The sequence below is a fragment of the Musca vetustissima genome, unplaced genomic scaffold, assembly GCF_032173495.1.
Source record: "Musca vetustissima isolate MV318-11 ecotype Yass unplaced genomic scaffold, APGP_CSIRO_Mvet_v1 utg327, whole genome shotgun sequence".
NCBI lineage: Eukaryota > Metazoa > Arthropoda > Insecta > Diptera > Muscidae > Musca > Musca vetustissima.
Window position 1 is genome coordinate 9,802 of NW_026882053.1, and position 23,644 is coordinate 33,445.

At 32.1% G+C, this 23,644-nt stretch overlaps 2 protein-coding genes across 2 annotated transcripts; one reads left to right on the forward strand and one right to left on the reverse strand.

Annotated features, from left to right (window-relative positions):
- The first annotated feature begins 779 nt into the window (after positions 1–779).
- LOC133328184 (retinol-binding protein pinta) lies at positions 780–8,297 on the forward strand. The gene is made up of 2 exons (XM_061536740.1): positions 780–982; positions 7,667–8,297. The coding sequence occupies exons 1-2, from the start codon at positions 780–782 to the stop codon at positions 8,295–8,297; spliced, it is 834 nt and encodes a 277-aa protein (XP_061392724.1).
- Positions 8,298–21,767: 13,470 nt separating this feature from the next.
- On the reverse strand, positions 21,768–22,652 carry LOC133328187 (MOB kinase activator-like 1). The gene is made up of 2 exons (XM_061536741.1): positions 22,478–22,652; positions 21,768–22,407 (listed from the first exon to the last, which is right to left on the reverse strand). Exons 1-2 carry the CDS (start codon positions 22,572–22,574, stop codon positions 21,929–21,931), a joined length of 576 nt encoding a protein of 191 aa, XP_061392725.1. The 5' UTR covers positions 22,575–22,652; the 3' UTR covers positions 21,768–21,928.
- Between the last annotated feature and the right edge of the window lie 992 nt (positions 22,653–23,644).

Sequence of the window (23,644 nt, forward strand, 5' to 3'; positions counted from 1 at the left end):
AAATGCCCTCATTTTCCCCGCTACGCGGAAAATAAACGAATCTTAATACCTACAAAATGTTAATACAAAACAAGCAAAGAAAATAAATTAATTAAATTCAAAGTAGCAAAAACACGCTATTGATATGTCGTTTGTTTCTACTTTTTCTTTTTGTTCTACAACGCTCAATTTAATAAGACGTGAGATAATAACTGAGGGAGAGAGTGAGCGCATTTCTTTTGTTTTTCTATTCTCTGTTTGTGGCGAGACAATCGACACATATGTCGGTCAAAAGTAGCTTGTTTATCGCGCGCCTTATTTATTTAATTTCATTGCAGTTTTAATAGCCGGCGAAGGAGGATCGTACAATACGTTTCGTATTAAAAAACAAAAATAAAATAAACCAAAACTGATATAGAATCTTCCACCATAAATATTAATACGCACTCAAAAAAATTAGTGATTTGGTTACAAATAAAGACAACAACAATAAGCATATCAATTTCAGTGCAAACATTTCAATGAACAATGGAAATTTAATACAACAAATATAAATATATATACATATATTCTCTACACAAAGACAAAAAACAGACATCAAAAGATATACAGAATCTTAAGAAAAACAAGTGGCGACAAAAAAAAATAATTACAAAGTTTTAATAACAATTATAATATATATATATATATATAAAGTAGTTGAAATTCAAAACAAAGAAAATTTAAAATCATTTGATTTTTGTTGTTTGTGCATTTGGTATCTACTGTTTGTTACTTCGGTAACTTGTTACTTACCTGCAATGTTTCTACGAAATTCAATAAAAATTAAACCGTGCGATAATAACTGCGAAACGGGCGACAAAATTCAACAAAAAATCCAATTGCTGTATCAATGGCTAGCCGATAACCCCAATATTAACGCCCGCACCGATTATGAAAACTTGGCACAATTCTTACGCAGCTGTAAATATGATTTGGATCGTACCAAGAAGAAAATCAAAAGGTGGGCAAAGAAAAGTTAAATTGAATGAAATATATTACAAAAACAAATGGGAATAAGAATTATTGGAAAATATTGATAAAAAATGTTCACTTATCAGGGTAGTGTTTGAATTTTATAGACGTGAGTTGTATTTTAAAAAGGATTTGGAGCTAATCTAGATAATGAGTGGATTTAATTTTGTATGGTAAATCGCATGGCATAACCATACAAGGTAGTCTCATGTAGTCATATGTTTCTATTTTTTTCATAAATTTGCTTTTGAAAACATTCAGCTGTCAAAATTTAAACGAAAATATCTTCCTTCGAAATGTACGCAAATCTTGGGTCCAGTGGCGAACATTTTTTAATCATTTATATTAATATTTTTAAGTTTCCTGCCTATAAAACCTGTAAATATAAATTGCAGCATTCTTATAGTACGTTTACATTGTATCGGATTTCGTTAAACCAGTGGGTTTCAATTGTCAATTCCATTGTGTACATGTCAAATAAATCCACATAGAGTAAAAAGTTCTAATGTAAATGCCGTTTTAGTTAAATATTGATAACAATCATGGCATAATTATTAAAGGTAGTTTCATCTCCTAAATCGATGATGGCAACTCCAGCAACTCTAACTTAGTCTTGATTTAGATTAGGCGAGTTTACTTGCGGCAATTCTTGTCGTTCCATTTTGAACTTGCTTCATGCGTCTATACAAGGCAATTCGGCTTCCAAAATATTTTTCTATTTGTTGTTTTTTCACATTTAAATATATATAAAATGTCAACAAGTACGAAATACACAAAACGAATTGCCAGAAAATTGTCGGTACAAGCAATTTTTTTTTATTTCTATTCCCCTTGCCCATCTCTCCAACAAACAAAGACTTGCCGCAAGTAAACTCGCCTAATCTAAATCATGACTTAATTTTGTCATTTTTACGATGGCCTATTTGAAAATATTTAAATAAATTTTATTTTAATTATCCATCGCTACAACAAAAATCTGCTTTGAAAAGGACTGTTCCTAGAATGAAGACAAATGTCGAACTTTGACAAATTTGAATTTAATTCGCATATGCAAGTTTCGCATCAGGGCGGAATAAATACAAGTTATCAACGTACGACCTTTGTAAAGCCACATAGCCCAATATGTCTGATGAGCCGCTTAACCAACGGCGAAACGCGTCGCATAATGGTGGGTACGTAGGTTCTTCTCCTGGCTTTCCTTTTCATTGCAAAATTTAGATCATCAAGCTCGACTCGAAAGAGTATAAATAATCACTTAAAATCACTTTCAAATGATCAACAAAATTAAAATAACAAAAAAAAAAATAATTTCAGCCGAGCACGGCTAGGGCTCGAACCTAGGTCCTCGGAGCAACACAAATGTTGCCAAGACCGCTTAACGTTATGAGCCATCAACACACTTCCAAAACGGTTGCGCAAAAACATGTGTATACCATGGAAGCAATTGTAGGTGTGTGGATTAATTATCCATCGCTACAACAAAAATCTGCTTTGAAAAGGACTGTTCCTAGAATGAAGACAAACGTCGAACTTTGACAAATTTGAATTTAATTCGCATATGCAAGTTTCGCATCAGTGCGGAAAAAATACAAGTTATCAACGTACGACCTTGGTAAAGCCACATAGCCCAATATGCCTGATGAGCCGCTTAACCAACGGCGAAACGCGTCGCATAATGGTGGGTACGTAGGTTCTTCTCCTGGCTTTCCTTTTCATTGCAAAATTTAGATCATCAAGCTCGACTCGAAAGAGTATAAATAATCACTTAAAATTATATTTTATAATAATTTCATTTCAATATTTATATAAAGTCCTATTCTATATAGTCCGATACTTTATATTTACTAACTTTCCTCTTTCCTTTTTGAACTTTTCAATGAGAAAATCTCAAGACAGGACAGTTAATATTATTTATTAACTTCGATATGTATTTTGTGTTTGCAAAATAGTCAGGCGTAATCCCAGTTTTATGTTTATATAAAAAACCAAACTATTTATTAGTGAGGAAAGTATGGCATTGTATGGCACCAAGGGCTAAGGCACGGATGACAATAGTTTCGGATCTCGCCTCTGATCCTCATCAAGTCCCTTAGTTTTTTGTTGGGTACATTGTCTAATCTGAATGTCTAGGAAAAGTGGACTTAATGCCTTTATGCCGTTAAGCCAGCGATTCCGCATTGGTATCCACCATTTTTTTAATACTAGCATAATCGACAACAACGATTTAGTAATGATTTGTTGTCCCTCCTGGGTCTATGTTTGCTGTAGGGCTCGAAGATGGTCTTTATAAATACCAAACCTCCATATAATAAATTTTCCGGGTTTAATCCTTTATCTATGAAAAGTTTGTTATTTTGCCATCAGCAGTACGTACATAAAAAAGGAGAAAATAAAAATTATAATTTTTGACCATGAAGGTACAGTAAGAAAACAATTTTGAGTGCATGAGACTACCTTTCTTATTATACCATTGATAACAATGTGGAGCTTTAAACGACATATGCATTAGAACTTTTTACCGAGTTAACCTACTTTATGAGGGTTTATTTTACATATATGCAATGGAATTGACAATTGAAACCCACTGGGTTAACGAAATCTGGATAAATGTAAACGTACTATTAGAAAAAATATTGTATAGTTATGCCATGGGTAAATCGATTTACTAAATAAATTGAGATAATGCACATTATCAAGATAATAGCTATAGTCCAAGCGCACTTTAAGACGTCCTCTATTTACGTAAGTTCCGTTCCAGAAAACAAATACAAATTTGACTAATTTTGCAACTTTTTACTAGAAAATCGTTCCTGAACCCACAAAACTAATAAAAATGTCTACCAAATTTTAGAGAGACCAAAACATAATGGCTTTCTCTTTGTAAACTTTTTACTCGAGAAATTTGGGCGAGTAAAAAATGGTACATGCCAAATTCTGAATGGCTGTTGATTTTGAAGTATTGTCACTTATTTTTTAAACATTTACTAGATTTCCATTCCCGAACATTTCATATTATTTTGTATTCTGAGAGTGATTTTGACGTTATTCCTTTTTTTCCAGCTTTAAACGGCATTTACATTAGAACTTTTAACCGGGTTAACCTACTTTATGAGGATTTATTTTACATTTATTCAATGGAATTGACAATTTAAACCTAATGGGTTTGCGAAATCCGATACAATGTAAACGTACTGTTGCCATTAAAAAAATGCAATAATAAGGTGATGTATCAAAATAAAAACCTTGGTTTTTGTCTCGATCATCTGTCAAATTGTTCCATAAAATATTTCAAATGGTTGGCAACACTGCACATCAAATTCAAGTAGAAATTACCCACTTTGACAGTTAATCAAGACATCAGCTGCGCTAAATCGACTACATTCACTGTGCCATGACTGGAGCAGTACAATATATAGGTAAACTGTCATTTACACAAGGTAAATAATTTAATGCTACATTCACAAACAGGAAATGACAATTTAAAGTCATATATTTTAAGATCACAATATTAACGAAGTGACATTTCAAATAGATTATCAATTTGGTATTCGATCAATTAATTAATAAATGTGCCTCTCAGATTTATAGGAAAATAACCGTGCTAAAAATTACTGATAAGAATAATGTGTGTATACAAAAAATTTAATCGACCATAACCTCTTAAAAGCACAAAATTGACAGATTGCTTGTTGTTGGCGTGATAACATAATTAATGATTATATACTGCATTTCTTTCTTTTTGTAGTGTTACAGAAAACTCTTTATATTGAGAAAGAAGATGCACTTTCTTGTATATAATATTGTGATATTTTTTTACTGATGTACATTTGAATTGCTTAGTTTTTTATTAACCTGCTAATTTCTTAAATGTGCTCGTCAATATAAAATAAATACTCTAGTACGTTTAGATTTAAGAAATCTACTCGATATCAAATGTCAATTCCATAGCGTAGCACATTTACATACAACAGAAAATTCAGGATTTAGGGTCTAAAAGCGGCACAATTTTGACATCGCACGAAAACACCATACTATGCTATACAATCCTGCCTTTGTGCCAAAAAGTACTAAAAGTTACAACTGTTCTCATTAAATGAGTCGCGTTTGGTGCACATAGATTAGCTCACTTTTTGAAAAATTACTTACTTAGCTGGCTTATGATAGAACGGTTGTTCCATAAGCCGAGCTTAAAAAAGATTTCCAGGATCGTCGGTTTGTGCGCATCTCATTCAATTTGAAAGAATATGTTCCAAGATGTTTTCTTCTACTTGATCTTTCCATCGGATTCGTGGCCTTCCCCTTCTGCGTGAACCATCAATAGGCTCGCTTTTGGACGTCTTGCGCGTTGATACCATCAGCTTGGTCTTTTCGCCATTTACTGCCACTCCCACTTTGGCAGATTCCTTTTCAATTCGTTCAAAGGTGGCTGTTACCGCTAGCAATGTTCGACCCATTATGTCGATGTCGTCGGCGTAGGCGAGTAATATATGCCGTTTGGTGTACAGAGTGTCATTTCTGATCACATTTGCATCTCGGCATTATAGTCGACGAATAGGTGAAATGTGTCGATGTGTTTTCACATTTGGATCTCGTATGATTTTTTTCAAGCAGGATGTTGAACAGGCGACACGACGATTTGTCACCTTGGGTGAATCCTCGTTCGGTATTGAAGGGGTCCGAGAGGTATTTTCCTACTTTAACTGCTGACATTGTATCAGTTAAAGTTATCCTGCATAGCCGTATTCAATTGGCAGGAATGCCAAACGCAGACATGGCTTTAAACACCTCTGAATGGATAGGGCTGTCGAATGCGGCTTAATAGGTGGAATGTGTAGATGTGTTTTTCGTGATTTTTTTCCAAGATTTGGCGCAGAGTTAAAATTTGGTCAATGGTGGATTTGCAGGCCTGAAGCCGCATTGGTATGGTCCAATAATGACCATTGGCTTCAATCGTTCCCACAGCATTGGCTTCAATCGTTCCCACGGTGCGAAGGAGACTTATTCTTCTATAGTTGGCACATATCCTCTTTTCTCCTTTTTTGTGCACGGGACATAGGATGCTAAGGTTCCAATCATTGGACATGCATTCCTCTAGCTAAATTGTACAAATTGGCTGGTGCATGCTCCTTACCAGCATCTGACTGATGCCTACACCAAAGCCTTCGGTTTGATGTTTTACTCTTTGGTAAAATTTCCAGACTTCTGTACGTCTCGATTTGCTCACGCTCACGTTTCTCTTGTTCTTTCTTCATATTTCTGATAATACGTTTCTCCTCTCTCCTTTTATACCGATACTGCCTATACGCTGCGTTTTTCACATCAGTACCATTACGAAACTCCTGATCGTACCATGGGTTTCTTGATGGTCGTTTTTGGTATCCAAGAGATGCTTTTGCTGCAGTTTGTAGGGAGGGGGCAATTGTTTGCCATTGTGCTTCTATACCTTTATCGGGACAAGAAGTGCTTTCGTCAAGCAGGTGGGTAAGTTGAGCGGAGTAGGCCTCGGTTACCTATTGCCTTTGCAGCTTTTCGACGTCGAGTTTACACTGGATGAATGCCTTCGTCTATCACAACATAATCAATTTGATTTCTCGTTGCTTGATCAGGAGAAATCCAGGTGGCCTTGTGTATATCGATATGCTTGAATCTTGTGCTGCAAACTACCATATTTTTTGCTGCCGCGAAGTCAATCAAACTCATACCGTTGTCGAATATTTATTTGTGAAGCCTGAATTTTTCGACGGTGGGGCCAAAAATATTTTCCCTTCCGATTTGTGCATGAAAATCTTTTGCATTAAATTTTAATGTCATGTCCAGGGCAGCGGTCATATGCTGTTTCCAGGCGCTTGTAAAATATGTCTACTGGAGTGAATCTGGAGACGAGGTCTTTTATTCTCCTGTTAACCATAAATCCGCAAGCCAAATTTTTGTCTCGTTTCATGACAGCTATAATACATTGCGTAAACTTCCGATTTACCTACGCCTGTCCCTTTCCATCGCATTTCATGTAAGCTTTGTACTTCTAGAGTACATCCGTCGAAGTGAAAATTGCGCCTGTTCTTCAATGGCACATATCAGCACACTATTTCAACGGGTTATGAAAATAGTTACTCCAGGTGACACCTCGGGGAGGTCAGTGTCCACAATTGAGATGAAAGAGGGAACAAGGTAAGCCTGGGCCTCGCCATGTTAAATCGGCATTTAGATCATGATTAAAGGTATGTGTGAACAATTAGGGTGTATTTCTGGATTTCGTTAATCGAATCGATTTAAAATCGTATATGTAAATATACTTTAAATGGTGTTTAACTTATTTTTGATGTAGATTCGTAAAAATAAAGGGAACACAGCGTATTTATTCATAGCCAACAAAATACATACATACACACATATATACCTGCTGCTATTCAAGTTTTTAATTACATGCAACCACAATTATTTCCAGATCTTGAAATTGGAATTGGAGATCTGCTTATTGCTTATTTATTACCAGAATCTTCAATGATACGTTCAGATATTGAATAATTTTCGCAGTATATGTTTTAAAGGGGTATAAGAGGGTTATAAAAAATAATATCTAATAACATCCAGTAAACAATTGCTCAAATAAATATTTGTTTTTGAAAATTCAAATCATTTAAATATTTACCATATTTTCTCTTTTCATTTACAGCTTCTATCATATGCGTGCTGAACGTTCTGAATGGTTTTCAAATCGAGATCCGACGCGGAAAGAAATCCAAGAATTACTCAATTTAGGCGTATTCCTTCCCGTCGATGGTCTAGACGAGGAAAATCGAAAAGTTGTTATCATTCGTACAGCTGTACACGAGCCCAAGGAACATTCACAAAATGATGTCTTCAAAGTAATGAAAATGGTATTGGATTTATTGATTCTGCTCGAACCGGAAAATTGTAAAAATGGCATTGTAGCCATATTCGATATGGATGGTGTTCAGCTGGGTCATGCAATGGCCCTAAACCCGAAACTAATCAAACGAACTGTTGACAGTTGGCAAACGTATCCATATCAACCGAAGCTGATGGAATTTATTAACTCGCCACTACATGTCAATATTGTTTTGAATACATTTCGCATTTTTATGACACCGAAAATGCGTTCACGTGTTGTTGTACAAAAACGTAAATGTTCGGTGAAATGTGAAAATTTACCCTGTGATTTGGGTGGCAATGGTCCATCGTACAGAGAGTTGACACAACGTTGGAAAAAGCTGGTTGAAGAAAATGCCAATTTCTATGTTGAAGATGATAAATATAAGAGTATAATTGAAACGAAAAATTGATAGAGAGAGAGTTTTGAAAAAAAAAAACGGACGAATGAAAATATACCAGTACCTGAGTTTTCAAAGCAATACAATAACAACGACCAAAAAATGGACAATTTTGATTAAAAAAGCAACAACAACAAGAAATGTACAAATCTTTGACAATCAATTTCGTTTAAGAGCTTTTTGTTAATTAATTAAGTATTAATTGAATTTATTTGTTCTATATTACACTGTGCTACGAAAAAAAGTGTAAAATATAAATGTGCATTTTATTAATGCACGTTTGGTACAATTATAAAAGGTAACAGCAAATCCCAGCTGATTTGATTCCAACGTAATACTAGTGTCAATATGAATTTGACAAATTATGTTTTTAAAAAATCAACCAACAGGAAAATTGGGAAGGCATACAATTCGAAATTGTTCTTTATTAAATGTCCTCCTGTATTCATTTTACTCAATCTGCCTGCTGGGAAAGTTTGAGGAAGCAAATATTTCTTCGTGGAATAACTCGCAATTCCCTGCATTTTCATATGTGTCACACATATAAGTGGTAATGACCCAATTATAGGAAAGATGTTGAAGCGATAATAATGTAAATTAGATCGTTTTTCATTCATGTTTTTCAATTTTATTTTGAGGATTCGAAAATATTAGATTTTCAAAATAAATATAATTTGTTGATAATTTGTTTGTTTACATTTTTATGTCAAATGACGTTGACACTAGTATAACTTACAACAACAAATTTCCATGTGGTCGTTTGTTGTACAACATGGCACAATAAATAGGTAGTCCATTTAGCTCAGCTCATGGCAAAATAAATAGGTAGTCCATTTAGCGCAGCTGATGACTTGATTAACTGTCAAAGTGCGTATTTTCTAATTGAATTCTATGAGCAATGTTGCCAACCATGTGAAATATTATAAGGAAAATTTTAACAGATGGCCGAGACAGAAACAAAGGCTTATGTTTTGTTACATCACCTTATTTTTGCATCATGGCTCAGCTGATGACTTGATTAACTGTGAAATGCGTAATTTCTACTTGAATTCGATGTGTAATGTTGCAAACCATGTGAAATATTATAAGGAAAATTTTGATAAATGGTCGAGACAAAAACAAATGTTTTTGTTTTGATACGTCACCTTATTATTTCATCATGGTTGTACAACAACACTTGCTGTTACCTTCTATTATTATACCATGGTTTAGACTAAGGCTTTTAAATATGACATAAAGCAGCCAGCCAGAAAAATGTCCCACCTTTTATTGAGGTTAGAACTTTTTCCCGGCTTAGGCTACGTTTAGACTACAAAATCCACTCGATCTAAAACGGCAATCCCATTGCGTATACGTCACGTTAATCCTGTTCACAAATTCAGTGGATTATATTTGACGTATACGCTATGGAATTGAAATTTGAGATCAAGTGGATGTCATAAATCTAAACGTACATTTAACCTCCTCTATGAGGATTTATGTGACATTTATCATGGCATAATTACAGAAGGTAATCTCATTTGAGAATTTGATGATGGCAACCCTTTTTAATTTGGAAATCATCTATCAATTTTAAATAATATGAAAAATAACTTCCATAAAATTTTATGTATGTCGATTGACATATTTTCAATAAATTCAACAAAATATATTTTCTAAAACTGAACATTGCTTTCAAGATTTAACCATGGTTGTTACCTCTTATATTTATAAGTTTTAGAGGCAGGGAACTTCGAAATATTTATGAATATAAATTATTTAGCAATTTTTGCCACTGAACACATGATATGCGTACAATTCGAAGGAAGATATTTTCATTTCAATTTTGAAAGCTGAATACTGTCAAAGGCAAATTTATGAAAAAATTGGAAACATATGACTGCATGAGACTACACTGTCTAATTATGTCATGGTTATTTATGTAATGGAATTGCCAGATATAATAAATCCGGTACAATGTAAACGTATTATAATGGCATAAAATGACATATGACATAAAGCAGCAAAATTGCCTCCTCTTTTTTGAGGTTAAGGACACATTGTCTTTGTAGCACTGTGTAATAGTATGAACTACAAATACATATGTATAGTAATATGTACTTATGTATATTTGTACATTTGATTAATTAAAAAACCGACAAACTGCATTTATTGCACTCTATCACTAAATAAACTTATACCCCGACACTATAATCTGTGTCAATGCTTCTGTATTTGTATATAACCAAATATATATGTGTATATTTATGTGTATGTATTTTTAGATTTATTAAGAAACGATTTAAGTGTATATATGTAATTAGATTAGCGAACGTTATCATCAATAACTCGAGTAAACAAATAATAAAAAAATGTTATTAAACAATAAAATTATATTTTGTTTTGTCTCTTTTATTTTTTGGACAAAGACACGGGTACTTGCTTACTCTGTGATATATCAGACGTTGAACTTGCAATTACGAAACAACACGTTTCCATGTTCACTTAATCAATTATTCACCTTTGTTGCCTTCCTATTATTCGGTTAAATTCATTGCCAATTAAGGAATTGGCTAATAGACCTTATATCTTGTAGATGGTTCATTGGTGGTCAAGTATTTGCAACACATGGAAATTATGGTATTACCAGCATATGCCCGCTACTTCGTTAGCGAATGTTGGATGTGTTTTTAAAATTCAATACCGTTCTCTTATAGTACGTATTTCCAAAACTACGTCAATATTTCAACCCTACACACCAATTCTGACCGCAACAGAAACCTAGCTCTATACTAAATGCGGTATCATTTACTACACTTTGCACTCTTGTAATACTTTTTTTGGAAAAAATTTAAAATTTTCCAATATAGGTTCACCCAAATCCAAATTTAGTACCAGTTAGTACACATCCAGAACTACATACTTTAACAATCATAAGTACAAATTTCCAAAACTTCCCACATATCCCAATCTTACTTCCAAATTTCAGGATTTTATCGATTCATCTTAATATAATTTGTATCAAATTTAATACTATTTAGTACACATAAGTACAAATTTACCTACATCATGCAATCCAATGAAAATCTTATTGCCCAATTTCAGGATTCCAGCTCTATTGGTTCACTCTTAATCCAAATTGTACCAAATTTTGTACTATTTAGTACACATTTCCAAAATTTCCTACATACCCCAATCCAACACTCCGACAGTGTTAGGATCGCTGTCAAATTTCAAGATTCCAGCTCTATCAGTTCACCTAAATCTAAATTTGGTACCATTTAGTACACACTAGTACAAATTTCCAAAACTTTCTACATATCCCAATCCTACACCCCAACAATGATCCTAACTCCAAATTTCAGGATCACAGCTCTATCAGTTCACCCAAGCTTCCAATTGTACCAAATTTAGTACAATTTAGTACCCTTATGTATGAATTTCCAAAACTACATCCAAATCCCTGTACTACACTCCAACAGTAACCTTATTTCTAAATTTCGAGGTTTCAAGCTCTATAGATGGCATAGCTATACAAGGTAGAGTAACTTCGGGTACTGTGAACACCATTTTCTTTTTTTGATATTGTGGGCGTAACAACGGTAAAAAATAAAAACAAATTGTTTTCACATCATAGTGGATTTGTTGGCTAAAGATCATGGTACAATTATAAAAGGTAACAACAAATCCCAGCTGATTTGATTCCAACGTAGCACTAGTGTTAATATGCATTTGACAAATTATGTTTTTAAAAATCACCCAACAGGAAAATTGGGAACGCATACAATTTGAAATTGTTCTTTTTTAATGTGCTCCCGTATTCAATTTACTCAATCTGCCTGCTGGGAAAGTTTGAGGAAGCAAATCTTTCTTGAAGGAATTACTCGCTATTCCCAGCATTGTCATATGTGTTACACATATATATGGCAATGGCTCAATTAAAGGATAGATGTGGAAGCGATAGAAATCTAAATTTGATAGATTTTCATTCATGTTTTCAATTTTTATTTTGAGGATTCGAAAATATTTCATTTTCAAAATAAAAATAATTTGATGATAATTTGTTTGTTTGTTTACATTTTTCTGTGAAATGAGTTGACACTAGTAGAACTTACAACAACAAATTTCCATGTGGTTGTTGTATCGTTTTTTGTACAACAACACTTGATGTTACCTTTTATTATTATACCATGGCTAAAGATATTCCAGGTCAAACATTATAGTTCCGTTCCAGAACCTAAAAGAATCTACTCATTTTACATGTTTTGCAACTTTTTACTCGAAAACCGTTCCTCAACCCACAAAACTGGTAAAACATTGAATCAAATTTAAGAGAGCACAAAACAAAATGGCGTTTTACTCGAGAAATTTGGCCGAGCAAAAATGGTAAATAGGAATGCCTACTTCTGATTGGCTGTTATGTTGATTTTGAAGTATTGCCATCTAATTTTAGCATATTTACTAGATTTGCGTTCCCGAACTTTTCAAATTATTTTGTACTCTGAGAGCAATTTTGAAATGTTTCCCTTTTACTAGATTTACCATTAAAAAAGTACTATATATTAGTCTATATATATTTGTATATAAAAATGTTATTGCATTATATTTCAAAAAACTCTAAACTGCGAATAAAAATAACTTGGCGGGTAATGTGGACTAGTATGTGTGGGTAACGAGGATCTGTAAGTTAAAGGTGGGTTGAGGATTGGTTGTGATAAATTTCAATTTATTACACACTTGGGTAACAATGAATGCAAACATATATGGGTTCATGTTTTGGAATAGTCCCCATTTAAGGGTACCGCCCATTTGCGGTATTTTGAAGGTCCTTGCTTCATTCATCCAACCTGTAATTTCGTATATCGAGTTTTCAGAGTATAGACTACCTCCTCGCATATTAAATATGCCCATGTTTCGAACTCGTCCTCATGAAAAGGTCCCACTTTTTTATAGTGGTCCACATTACCCGACATTGAATATTTTTATTTAAAAATAATTATAGGCTTCAAAAATGAATAAAAATTAAAAATCGCCGATTATAATTACATCTAAACGTATATATTAAAGAAAACAAGAAAACCACATAACTTCTTTATATTCGAGAAAAACAAAGTGTTCGACTTTTTTGCAAAATCGTTCGACTATTGTGCTAAATAATGTTCAAATCACACTTTTGCAATCAGAGATACATTTTCTACAACTAAATTTTCAACATTACAATTATTTATTAAAAATCATGATGCAATAATAATGTGATGTATCAAAACAAAAACCTTTGTTTTTATCTCGATTATCTGTCAATTTTTTCCATATATTTCAAATGGTTGGCAACACTGCACATCGAATTCAAGTGGAAAGTACCCACTTTGACAGTTAATCAAGACATCAGCTGCGCTAAATGGACTGCCTATTTATTGTGCCATGATCGTGAGAATTAAAATGTTAAAGTGCGTTTAGATTTTCGATTAAAATAAGTTTAGATTTCTCAAAAAAAAAATCGTTAATCAGTACTACTACAAACAAATAAAACAACATTGGTTTTTACATCTTAGTATAAAATTTATTTATATCAAAATTGTAATTATAAGAAAATCGTAATATTATTCGACTGTATATATATATATATATATATATATATATTTGTATGCAGAACTTAGTTCTATTTACACTTTATTTATATAATAATTTATGATTATTTATTATATGCATGTGTTTTTTTAATTTTTTATTAATGAATAAATATGAAAGTATAATGCATGTCTTATTCATTCTATATTTCAAATTAAAGTTTCTCTGACTTAAATGAGAGAGACATAGAAGGATTTAAGCTTAGCTTCTTTAAGCTACATATTAAATGCCAAATTATAAAAGAAATACAAGAATCAATTGTTTGTTTTGACATCTTTATCATTATTCAAAGTCAACTCAAACGGCATGTACATTAGAACTTTTTGCAGGCTTATAGTAGGTTTACATTTAACCGGATCTCGTTAAGCCAGTGGGTTTCAATTGTCAATTCCTTTGCATATATTTCAAATAAATCCTCATAAAGTAGGTTAACCCGGTAAAAAGTTTTAATGTATATGCCGTTTTAGCCAAATTTATGAGGATTTATTTGACAAATATGCAATGGAATTGACAATTTAAATACACGAAGTTAACTAAATTCGGTACTATGTAAACGTACTATTAAAGAAGCATCCCGAAATCCTTGTATGTGTCTCTCCCTTTGACATTGGTCTGTTCCCGTACTGCGACAATCTAATATTTTTTACTATTTTTTCGTTATTATAAAGAAAAAATTGTTATCATAGTAAAGAGTTGTACATTCATGCTAGTTCTGGAACAGACATTTTACAAAAGAAGCGAGTATAAATATTATTCTCAATGTACAATTTTAATAGCTTTCTCTTATTATTAATATAATTATTATTATATATATAATAGCATAATACATGCAAGTATTGTATAAATGTATACATATATGTATATTTTAAAAATCAAGTCTTATAATTATTGGACTCCAATTAATGTTATTATTTATTATATTTGTTTATTTTACATTATTTTACATTTACATCAGACATGTTATGTAATAAAAAACAACAATGTATATATGTCAAATACCAGACAATTTTCATTAAACACATTCGATGTAAATGTAGCATTAAATCGCGTTTAGACTAACAAATTCACTTGATCCCAAATTTATATTCAAAAATCCAGCGGATTTTATTTGAAGTATACGCTTTTGAATTAACATTTGAAATCAAGTGGATTTCGCAAATATAAACGTAATGTTATTGTTATTAAATATAAATTTTAATGCGAGTATAAAATTATAAATATTAATACCATGTTTACATTGGTGTCCTTTTTCTCTCTTAAGTGTATGAAAGTTAGAAAACCTTGCATTTTTAACTTTTTTGTGAAAAGATTTATTAAAAAAATAATAAAAACGGGACAAAATTATTTGATAGCTTGCTCATATTCTCTGTGAAGTATAAATAAATTAATAATTCAAATTAATAGTTTTGGGTAGACAATAAAACGGCATTTACATTTAGAACTCATTTGGCATGTCAATGGAATTGGCAATTTAAACCCACTGGGTCAACAATTTAAACGTGCTATAACAAATGTACAACCCTATTTTATAAATATAAGGTCCGTTCCATGATGCAATAATAAGTTGATGTATCAAAACAAAAACCTTTGTTTTGGTCTCGAACTTCTGTCAAATGTTTCCTTATAATATTTCACATGGTTGGCAACATTGCACATCGAATTCATATAGTAATTATCCACTTTGACTTCGATTGAGACATCAGCTGCTCTAAATGGACTACCTATTTATTGTGCCATGATTTGGACCAAACAAAAAAAGCGTTTTTATTAGAAAAATGGATTATAAGCGAAAAAAAAATTATGTTGTTCATAAATACTTGTGTTTTCTTCATCCCTTCTTCATATTTAATGATACTAAATTAAGTTCACAAGACACTCAATTAGCTTGAGAACAATTTTGCCGTTTGTTTACAAAACATAACAAAACAGCTGATTAAATATCAGCTGATGGAACAAGAAAATTCTTTCTGAGTAAATTTTCCTTGTAAGAATTTGCAAATACTCAGAAACACAACTGTCAAATCATAAGGTTAACAGGCAGGTTAACAGGAAGGCGAATTCATGTCATAGTCTTCTCTTGCTGTCAACATTTTAATCGCGAAATACCAAACAAAACAGGATAAAAACTCAAAATATATTTCAGGAAAACGCCATGATAGTAATGTGCACGTATATTTTGGTTCGAATGAAAATATTTTTTGTTTATTTATTCTTCAAATAATAAGTTTGACAGTCAATGAAGACTTCGAATTCGCTTCCCTGTTAACCTTATGAGTAAACCTTGATTTGTACAAATTATTGAGTAAACGAACGAACCTATAATTATCATACGGCATAAAATTTTTCATATATTTACTTCATTTAAATGAAAATATCCTCCATCGAAATGTACGAACAACACGTGTTCAGTGTCAAAAAATACAAAATTAATGATTCATGAAAAAAAAAAATTCTAAGATAGGAAATGTTCTCAATCACTGAGATTATCCAACGATAAGATTTCATTTTACAATATAGGAATAATGCATTTATTATTTCCCAATCATGAATGCATAGAATGATATTTGCTTTATTACCGCAACGTAATAATAAAAATCGTATTAAATAGATTAGATTTAGGTTTTGTTAAATAATCAATAAGTTAAAGCCCAACATTAATTGGTATTATTGGTTTTACTGGAACAACAACAACATTGTTTTATTGGTTTCGTTAACAAGTTTTGAAAATTTGCACACATTGTTGACGAGCGTTTGTGTCTTTTTTTACTCTTGCCAATTTTGGTGGTTGATTTTCTTCTTATTTTTTTTTGTTCTATCCAATGTAAATTCGAATTGATGTAATTGCATTAGGTTATGCAATTTTAGTTTTATAACACCTACCACCCGATTTGATTAAATCACACATAGTATGACACTTTTTGGACATTGCAAAGAACAGAGATTGCAGTTGGAAAATTCTATAATGCAGAAGCATTTAGAGCAATGTAGCAACAAAATCGAGATAATACACTTTATCACGATAAAAGCTGTAGTCTACAGCTACACGAGGATTTATTTGAAATATATTTAATGGAATTGACAATTTAGATCTACGGAATTAAACTAATCCGTTACAAGGTAAACGTCATATAAAAACGCCTTAAAATTCAAAATATTTGCCTAAGTCCCAATTTAGATTAGGCGAGTTTACTTGCGGCAAGTCTTTGTTTGTAGGAGAGAGGGGCAAGGGGAATAGAAATGAAAAAAATTGCTCGTACCGACAATTTTCTGGCAATTCGTTTTGAGTATTTCGTATTTGTTGACATTTTATATATATTTGAATGTAAAAAAACAACAAATAAAAAATATTTTGGAAACCGAATTGCCTTGTATAGACGCATGAAGCAAGTTCAAAAGAGAACGATAAAAATTGCCGCAATATAAATCAGGACTAACAAAAAAATTACAGCAGTTTTTTTAACAATGGTACAATAAACAAGGTAGTATATTTTTCCACAAACTAATGCACCTCTAAAATCTAATACAAAAAATTGAGTTGAAAATATAAATAAATATTTATGGCCTCGATTTAGTAATCATGTCGATTTTGAAGGCATATCATTGTGTACTGTCATCCCTATATTTCACTTTGAAAATAAAAAGAGACTTAACGGAAACAACAACAAATAAAAAAAGAACTTAGCAAAAAAACAACAACACGGAATTAGTAAAACCACTATTGAATACCACTAAACAATAATTTTTTTGGTTAGTTGGCAATTAAATGATGGTTCGATTTGATTGTCAAGGTATTAAATTGACAGTACAGTCAATAGATAAAACAAAATTGCTCTTGATAATAGTAAGACTATACCATTGAAATATTTATACATGTGTTAAAATAGCCATCGCACAAATAAAAATCGATTTCATAGCATGTACGTCAAATAAAATCTAGTGGATTTGTGTATAGGATTCACCTGACTGTGGAATTGACATATGATATCGAGTGGATTTCGTAGTCAAAATCGCTTTATGCAATTTATTCGTTATTGATGTAACATTGCATAAAGTACAGTACAAACCATGGTATTTGGTAACAATTGTTACTAAATGTTGTGTGTTTCCCAAAAATCCAGTAAAAGAGAGTCAAGTGAGAGAGCAAGTTTGACAGTTCAACAACAACAAACTTACTGGAGTTTACTGAAAGAATAGGTGTGTCTGGTTACTTTCCCTGCAGGAATTGTCCAGTAACTTCTTTCTGAGAGAGTAAGGTAGTTTTATTCTCTTTTGCAAGAAAAATGCGAAAAGTAAACAGACGGCATCCCTGCAGAAGCTTGCAACTAATCAGCTGATTTGTCAAAACAAACCAATTTGTCCGCCATTATAAAGAATTAAAAGAAAGAAAACACAACCAGTTTAACAAAAACAAAAACAATTAGTCTTGCTAATTCCAAAAAAAATTATTTTCAAATTGAAAGCACAAAAATAAATAAACAAACAATAGAAAACATCTGATTGAATGTCGATGTATGAGAAGAAGAAGAGTTGCAAGAGATTGCAAGAAGAAATTTTTCCAGCAAGAATTTGCAAACTCTCACTGAAAGAACTGTCAAAATTTCTCTCTCCAACCGCTCTCTTTTGCAGAACTTTTGGGTTAACAGACGACTTCCAGTAACAATTTGTAACAATTGTTACAAACTTTAGGGTAACCAGACACACCTAATTTTATGCAGTAAGATTTTGCAAACTCAGCCAATTTTGGATCAGCTGTTTTATGACCAAACAGAAAAATTATTCAAAACATTTTTTTTTTTTAATTTGCAATGTTCAATTTGAAGTTAATTTGTATAAAAATTACAGAAAATGGCAGAAAATTCGTAAGTAATGTAAAGATTCATTAAATTAGAAACTAATTCCTTATATATTTTTAGCAAGTTCCAGATAGAGGGCAATTTATTGATGCAAGAAGCTTAAATGTTCCCGGGGAACATACCAAATCAATTGTTCTTTTATTATTCATTTTATATTTAATGTAATACAAATAATTGTGTTCGTCCTATGTTTGTTGTTGATTTTGGCGGCAATCAAATGTTTTCTTAAATCAGCTGTTTATTTGCTAAATCTTACTAAATGTTGTCTGTTTTCTTTTCTTAGTATTATCGCAAAAGGGTGTAAAAAAGGCTTACTCTCTGAACTAGAACTTACTGAAGAAATGTTACTGGAAAAATAACCAGACACACTTAATATTACAATTTAAGGCCTTGATATGTCATATGTCAAATTATATGTACAATTTGAATTTGATTTGTGAATACTGTGAAGCCCATATGAAAATTTACCTGTCTTAAAACGATATGACAATAGATATCTAATACAATTCATTTGTTTAGGAACCGCTCTATTTTTGTATGTATTTTCATATGCAAATCAAATACATAAATCAGCTGTTTTGTTTGTTTGGCAAATGAAAATACATTTATGATAGAAAATAACTCGAAGAAATAAAGTTTAATTGGTGGAAGAAAAAAATTATAGAAAAATACAAAAATACGTGTAACATAAAAGTATAAAATGTATGCAAAGTACTAATTTTGACATACATAAATATTGTCGTATGTACAGAAAAACTGACGGCACAAACGAGGGCAATTCGGAAAGTTATTAGCCTAGCACAAATAGCGCGGTATAGACAGAAAAAAGTTAAGTGTTTTAGAAACTTCCATTTCTGTTATGAACACATGATAAATTCGATGTGGCAACTCCTTCATATAGAAACAGGTGTTCGAAAAAGACGCATTCGAATTTTTTTTATAATGAAAGCTCGCATTTCTAATTTTCCATTGTAAAAAATTTCCGATGCGTCTTTTTTGAACACCTGTTTCTATATGAAGGAGTTGCCAGATTAAAACAAAAGTTAACATTTGTTCATAACAGAGATGGAAGTCTCCAAAACACTTACTTTTTCCTGTTTATACCGCGCTATTTGTGCTAGGCTATGAACTTTCCGAACTGCCTTCGTATATCAATAAGGGCTTGTGTATCAACAACTTTCGGATATATTGAGATGAACGACAAAATACCACTCTGTATGTAGTGACTTGTTTTTGTGTTTATTTGATATTTTTTGAACATATTGTTGGTGATAATGATTTTTCCCTATTACAAATCATGGTACAATTATACAAGGTAACTGCAATACTCAGCTGATTTGATTGTATCGTGAATCACGATACAATCAAATCACGATTCGTGATACACGTGTCAAGTTCGATATGACATTTTTGATTTATGTAGAACAATCCAGCAGGAAAATACAATAGAAAAAAATACAACACAATTTTGTGAAATGTTTGACATTTATCTTTGCTATATTCCCAAATCTGCAGACGATAGAAAAATATAGTATCGGCGTTTAATTTTTTCCGAAACCTGTTTTACAACCAATAATTAACATGAGAATTTCAATTATATTCATTTTAAAGAGTACTAATCACGCGTTAACAATTATACATTTTCAAATCAAAGCTATCGCACCAGAAGTTCGTTACCCTTTAGTTTACAATTTACTTATATTTCCTAATGGGAACATTTGAAACAGCAAATCCTTTTGCAATGAAAAATTGCAATATTAAACTCCATTTTCGTCGTTTTTGTGTGAGTTACCTCTACATATGGCAATGACTCAATTGGAGGAAAAATCTGGAAGCGATAGAATTATAAATTTGCAAGATTTAGGGAGAAAGAAATCCATTATTATTATCTTTGTGTAAATGTTTTAAAACAGTTATGGACGATTTTTAGCTCCTGGGTGATTTTACGACTGCTAACATTCCGGTCAACTTCGCTCATTTCTCCGATTTTATTTATCGACGACGATTTTATCAAAAATTCATGAACGGAATCTACGAAACCAAAATTTCGCATAATTGGCTGTTACAGTATCGGAATCATAAACACCATTCACAATTTTAGCCCCTTGGCTTGCATTTTCGTCTTTGTCAAAGAAACCCTGTAAAATGTACCGAATTTTCTCTTCGTTACTTCCATTTTTAACACCCTATAACTTACAACTGAATACACCAAACTGCGAAATTTCACAATTCCACCATGCCGAAAAAATAATGGATTTCTTTCCTAGAGTTATTCGGACCTCATGTAAAAAACGTTACCTAAAGATAGACGAAATCTACCTACAGATAGAAGGTGAGCATGTCTAGATGTAGTATCCTTTAAGGAGATAATATCCTCTGAGTGCTTAATATATCGATGTCTTATATATGTAGATACAGTACTAGCTGTGTCTGGAACTTATAGACAGAAAACATCCAATGGATATTCTACCAAAGAACTTATTTTCGTTTAAAAAGGGCGTTTTCTATAAATAGAATACCGTCCTTCTAAAGGGATTCTTATTCATATATTATAATATAGTGTATTAGAAGAACAAAAAACAGAACATAAAAATCAAACTAAAATCAAAAGAAAATAAAAAAAAACACAAACAAATAACTAAATAATTAAAACTAATAGTTTATTCAGTGTACTTTAAGTATTATTAAAAAAACAAGGCATAATACAAATAATTAGTCCAATGATTGAATTAAGTAGTTATTGACTTAGGAATAGTTTTTGTAAGAGTGTTTTTAAATGAGAATAAATTTTGAAAAAAAAAATAATTACATTTTAAAAAAGTTTTTTCAAAATGATGTCAATGTGGATTGGTCGCGGTCGTTAAATTTCGTGCAATTTATCTCGGAACACATTTGTAAATTTGTGTACTGTACAAAAAATATTTTGGGTTTTCTGCTTTGTGTGTGTTGCAATCGGTGGCTGCTTTTTGTATATAAAAAAGTGTATACATATGCTTATAATATAAAACATTATTTGTTTGTTGAGCAAATTATAATACGAAATTTGATGAGAACACAAAATTTATATATATAAAACAATACATAAATTAAGAGATAGAGAGAAGCGGGTTTTTGTTTTCATTAATTTTTTTAAACTCAAAACTCCATACCATGGGATGTTGCCGATCCCAATTGCAATGAATCCTATATTTGCCGTTCATCTTTGGCTGTCAGCTTATCGATAAGTTCCTGCAGAGGTGCCAATTCTCGGCGATCAATTAAATTGAATTCTTGCACAAAGAATATGAAATGTTTAAATGATGTATTCAGATGAGCCTCCTCACCCAATGTCACCACCTCCGAAAAATGCTGATGATAAATGTGAGCATAGACACGGAATAATCGTTTCAATATGGTTTTTGCATTGCTTAGGAAATTCTTTGGAAATGGTATACCAATTTTGGAGGGAAATAATGTTTCGTCGTCTAATTGATCCTGTACCCAGGTCATGAGATAATCAATATATTTGGGGGCACTACATTTGATAGGTTTTTTAACTGTGAAACCATCGGCCCAATGGTATTCATATTTGGGTCCCGCCGACATAATGCCACAACTCTCTTCGGTGCAGAATTCTGTTATTGTGCCATATAACATGTTGATTTGATTAAAGAAATCCACAGCTGAAGTAAATAGAAGCGAAGAGTTTAGTTTAAATGTTTGGTAGATTCGAATGTGTAATGGAGTACTTACTATTTACGGCCACCCATTCATTTAAATCTTCACCATCTGGCAGGGCGACAGCATTTCGTAAATTGCCTGAGCCTAATGTGGCGGCTGCATGTTTCATGAGATCATATTGATGTGTACCTTCGGGTATATTCTTTTTGGGTTTGAATGTTTTACTTGATCTGGAACCGCTGTAATTAAAAAAATATATATATTAGATCTTCAGACTTGCATAAAACAACTCATCAATAGATAGAAGACCTATACACAATAGACCTTCAAAAGTCTTCTATAGAAGGATCTTCAAATGTAATTCTGTAGACAGAAGACATAAAATAGAGAAGATAACTACACAGAAGGCATCCTAAAGGTATTTTAAGGAATGAAGACTATATTACCACAAATCCTTCAAAATATATTTTCTAGACGCAGTACCTTCAGAATACCTTTTAAATGTCTTCTATATACAAAATACCTTATTCTATGGACAGAAGACATTCTAAGTGTTATATAGACAGAAGATCTACTAATGGTTTCCCGTATACAGAAGACTTTTCTAAAGTCTTCTGTAAACAAAAGACCTTCCTACGATCTTCTGCAGACGGAACTCATTCTAATGGCTTTCCCTGCAAAGTTCTTCCCCTCTTTAAAGATTTCCTATATACATAATTAATAGCATTCTTAAGGTTCTATATATATGGAAGCCCTCCGAATGTCCTTCTATATCGTTAGCTAAAATGCAAAAAGGCGTAACTAACAAAAAATTGAAAATTGACTTTTTGAATGAATATTGTAAATGTCAATCAACAATCAAATGTGTTGACAAAGTCAATTTCAATTTTCAATTTTTTGTTAGTTGCCCCTTTTTGAAGTTGCGCCTTTTATAGTTAAAAATTGCATGACCACTCAATTTTGTCCACTCAATTCTATTAACCACCATTACACATTGTCACTCAAATGGTCTTATCTCTCCATTACCACTCATTCTTGCAAAAGAGTTAACGCTCAAGATGCTCAAAACAGGAAGACCCAATACCCCCAATCCAATACCGGTAACACTCAAAATAACACTCAAAAAACAGATAATTGATGCTAGGTCGTTGCACTCGCACTTTCCAAATGGAAAAATCTCGAAACTATTGACTACCCTACCACAAAAAAAAAGAATCGCAGACGAGACAACAAAACAAC

What these genes read in the sequence shown, in the direction of transcription:
- LOC133328184 (XM_061536740.1), top strand. Translation starts at nt 780, where the DNA reads ATGTTTCTACGAAATTCAATAAAAATTAAACCGTGCGATAATAACTGC. An exon ending in ACCAAGAAGAAAATCAAAAG is followed by an intron (nt 983 to 7,666) that starts GTGGGCAAAGAA and finishes TTTCATTTACAG; the next exon opens with CTTCTATCATATGCGTGCTG.
- LOC133328187 (XM_061536741.1), bottom strand. Translation starts at nt 22,574, where the DNA reads ATGAAACATGCAGCCGCCACATTAGGCTCAGGCAATTTACGAAATGCT. An exon ending in TGAATGGGTGGCCGTAAATA is followed by an intron (nt 22,408 to 22,477) that starts GTAAGTACTCCA and finishes TATTTACTTCAG; the next exon opens with CTGTGGATTTCTTTAATCAA.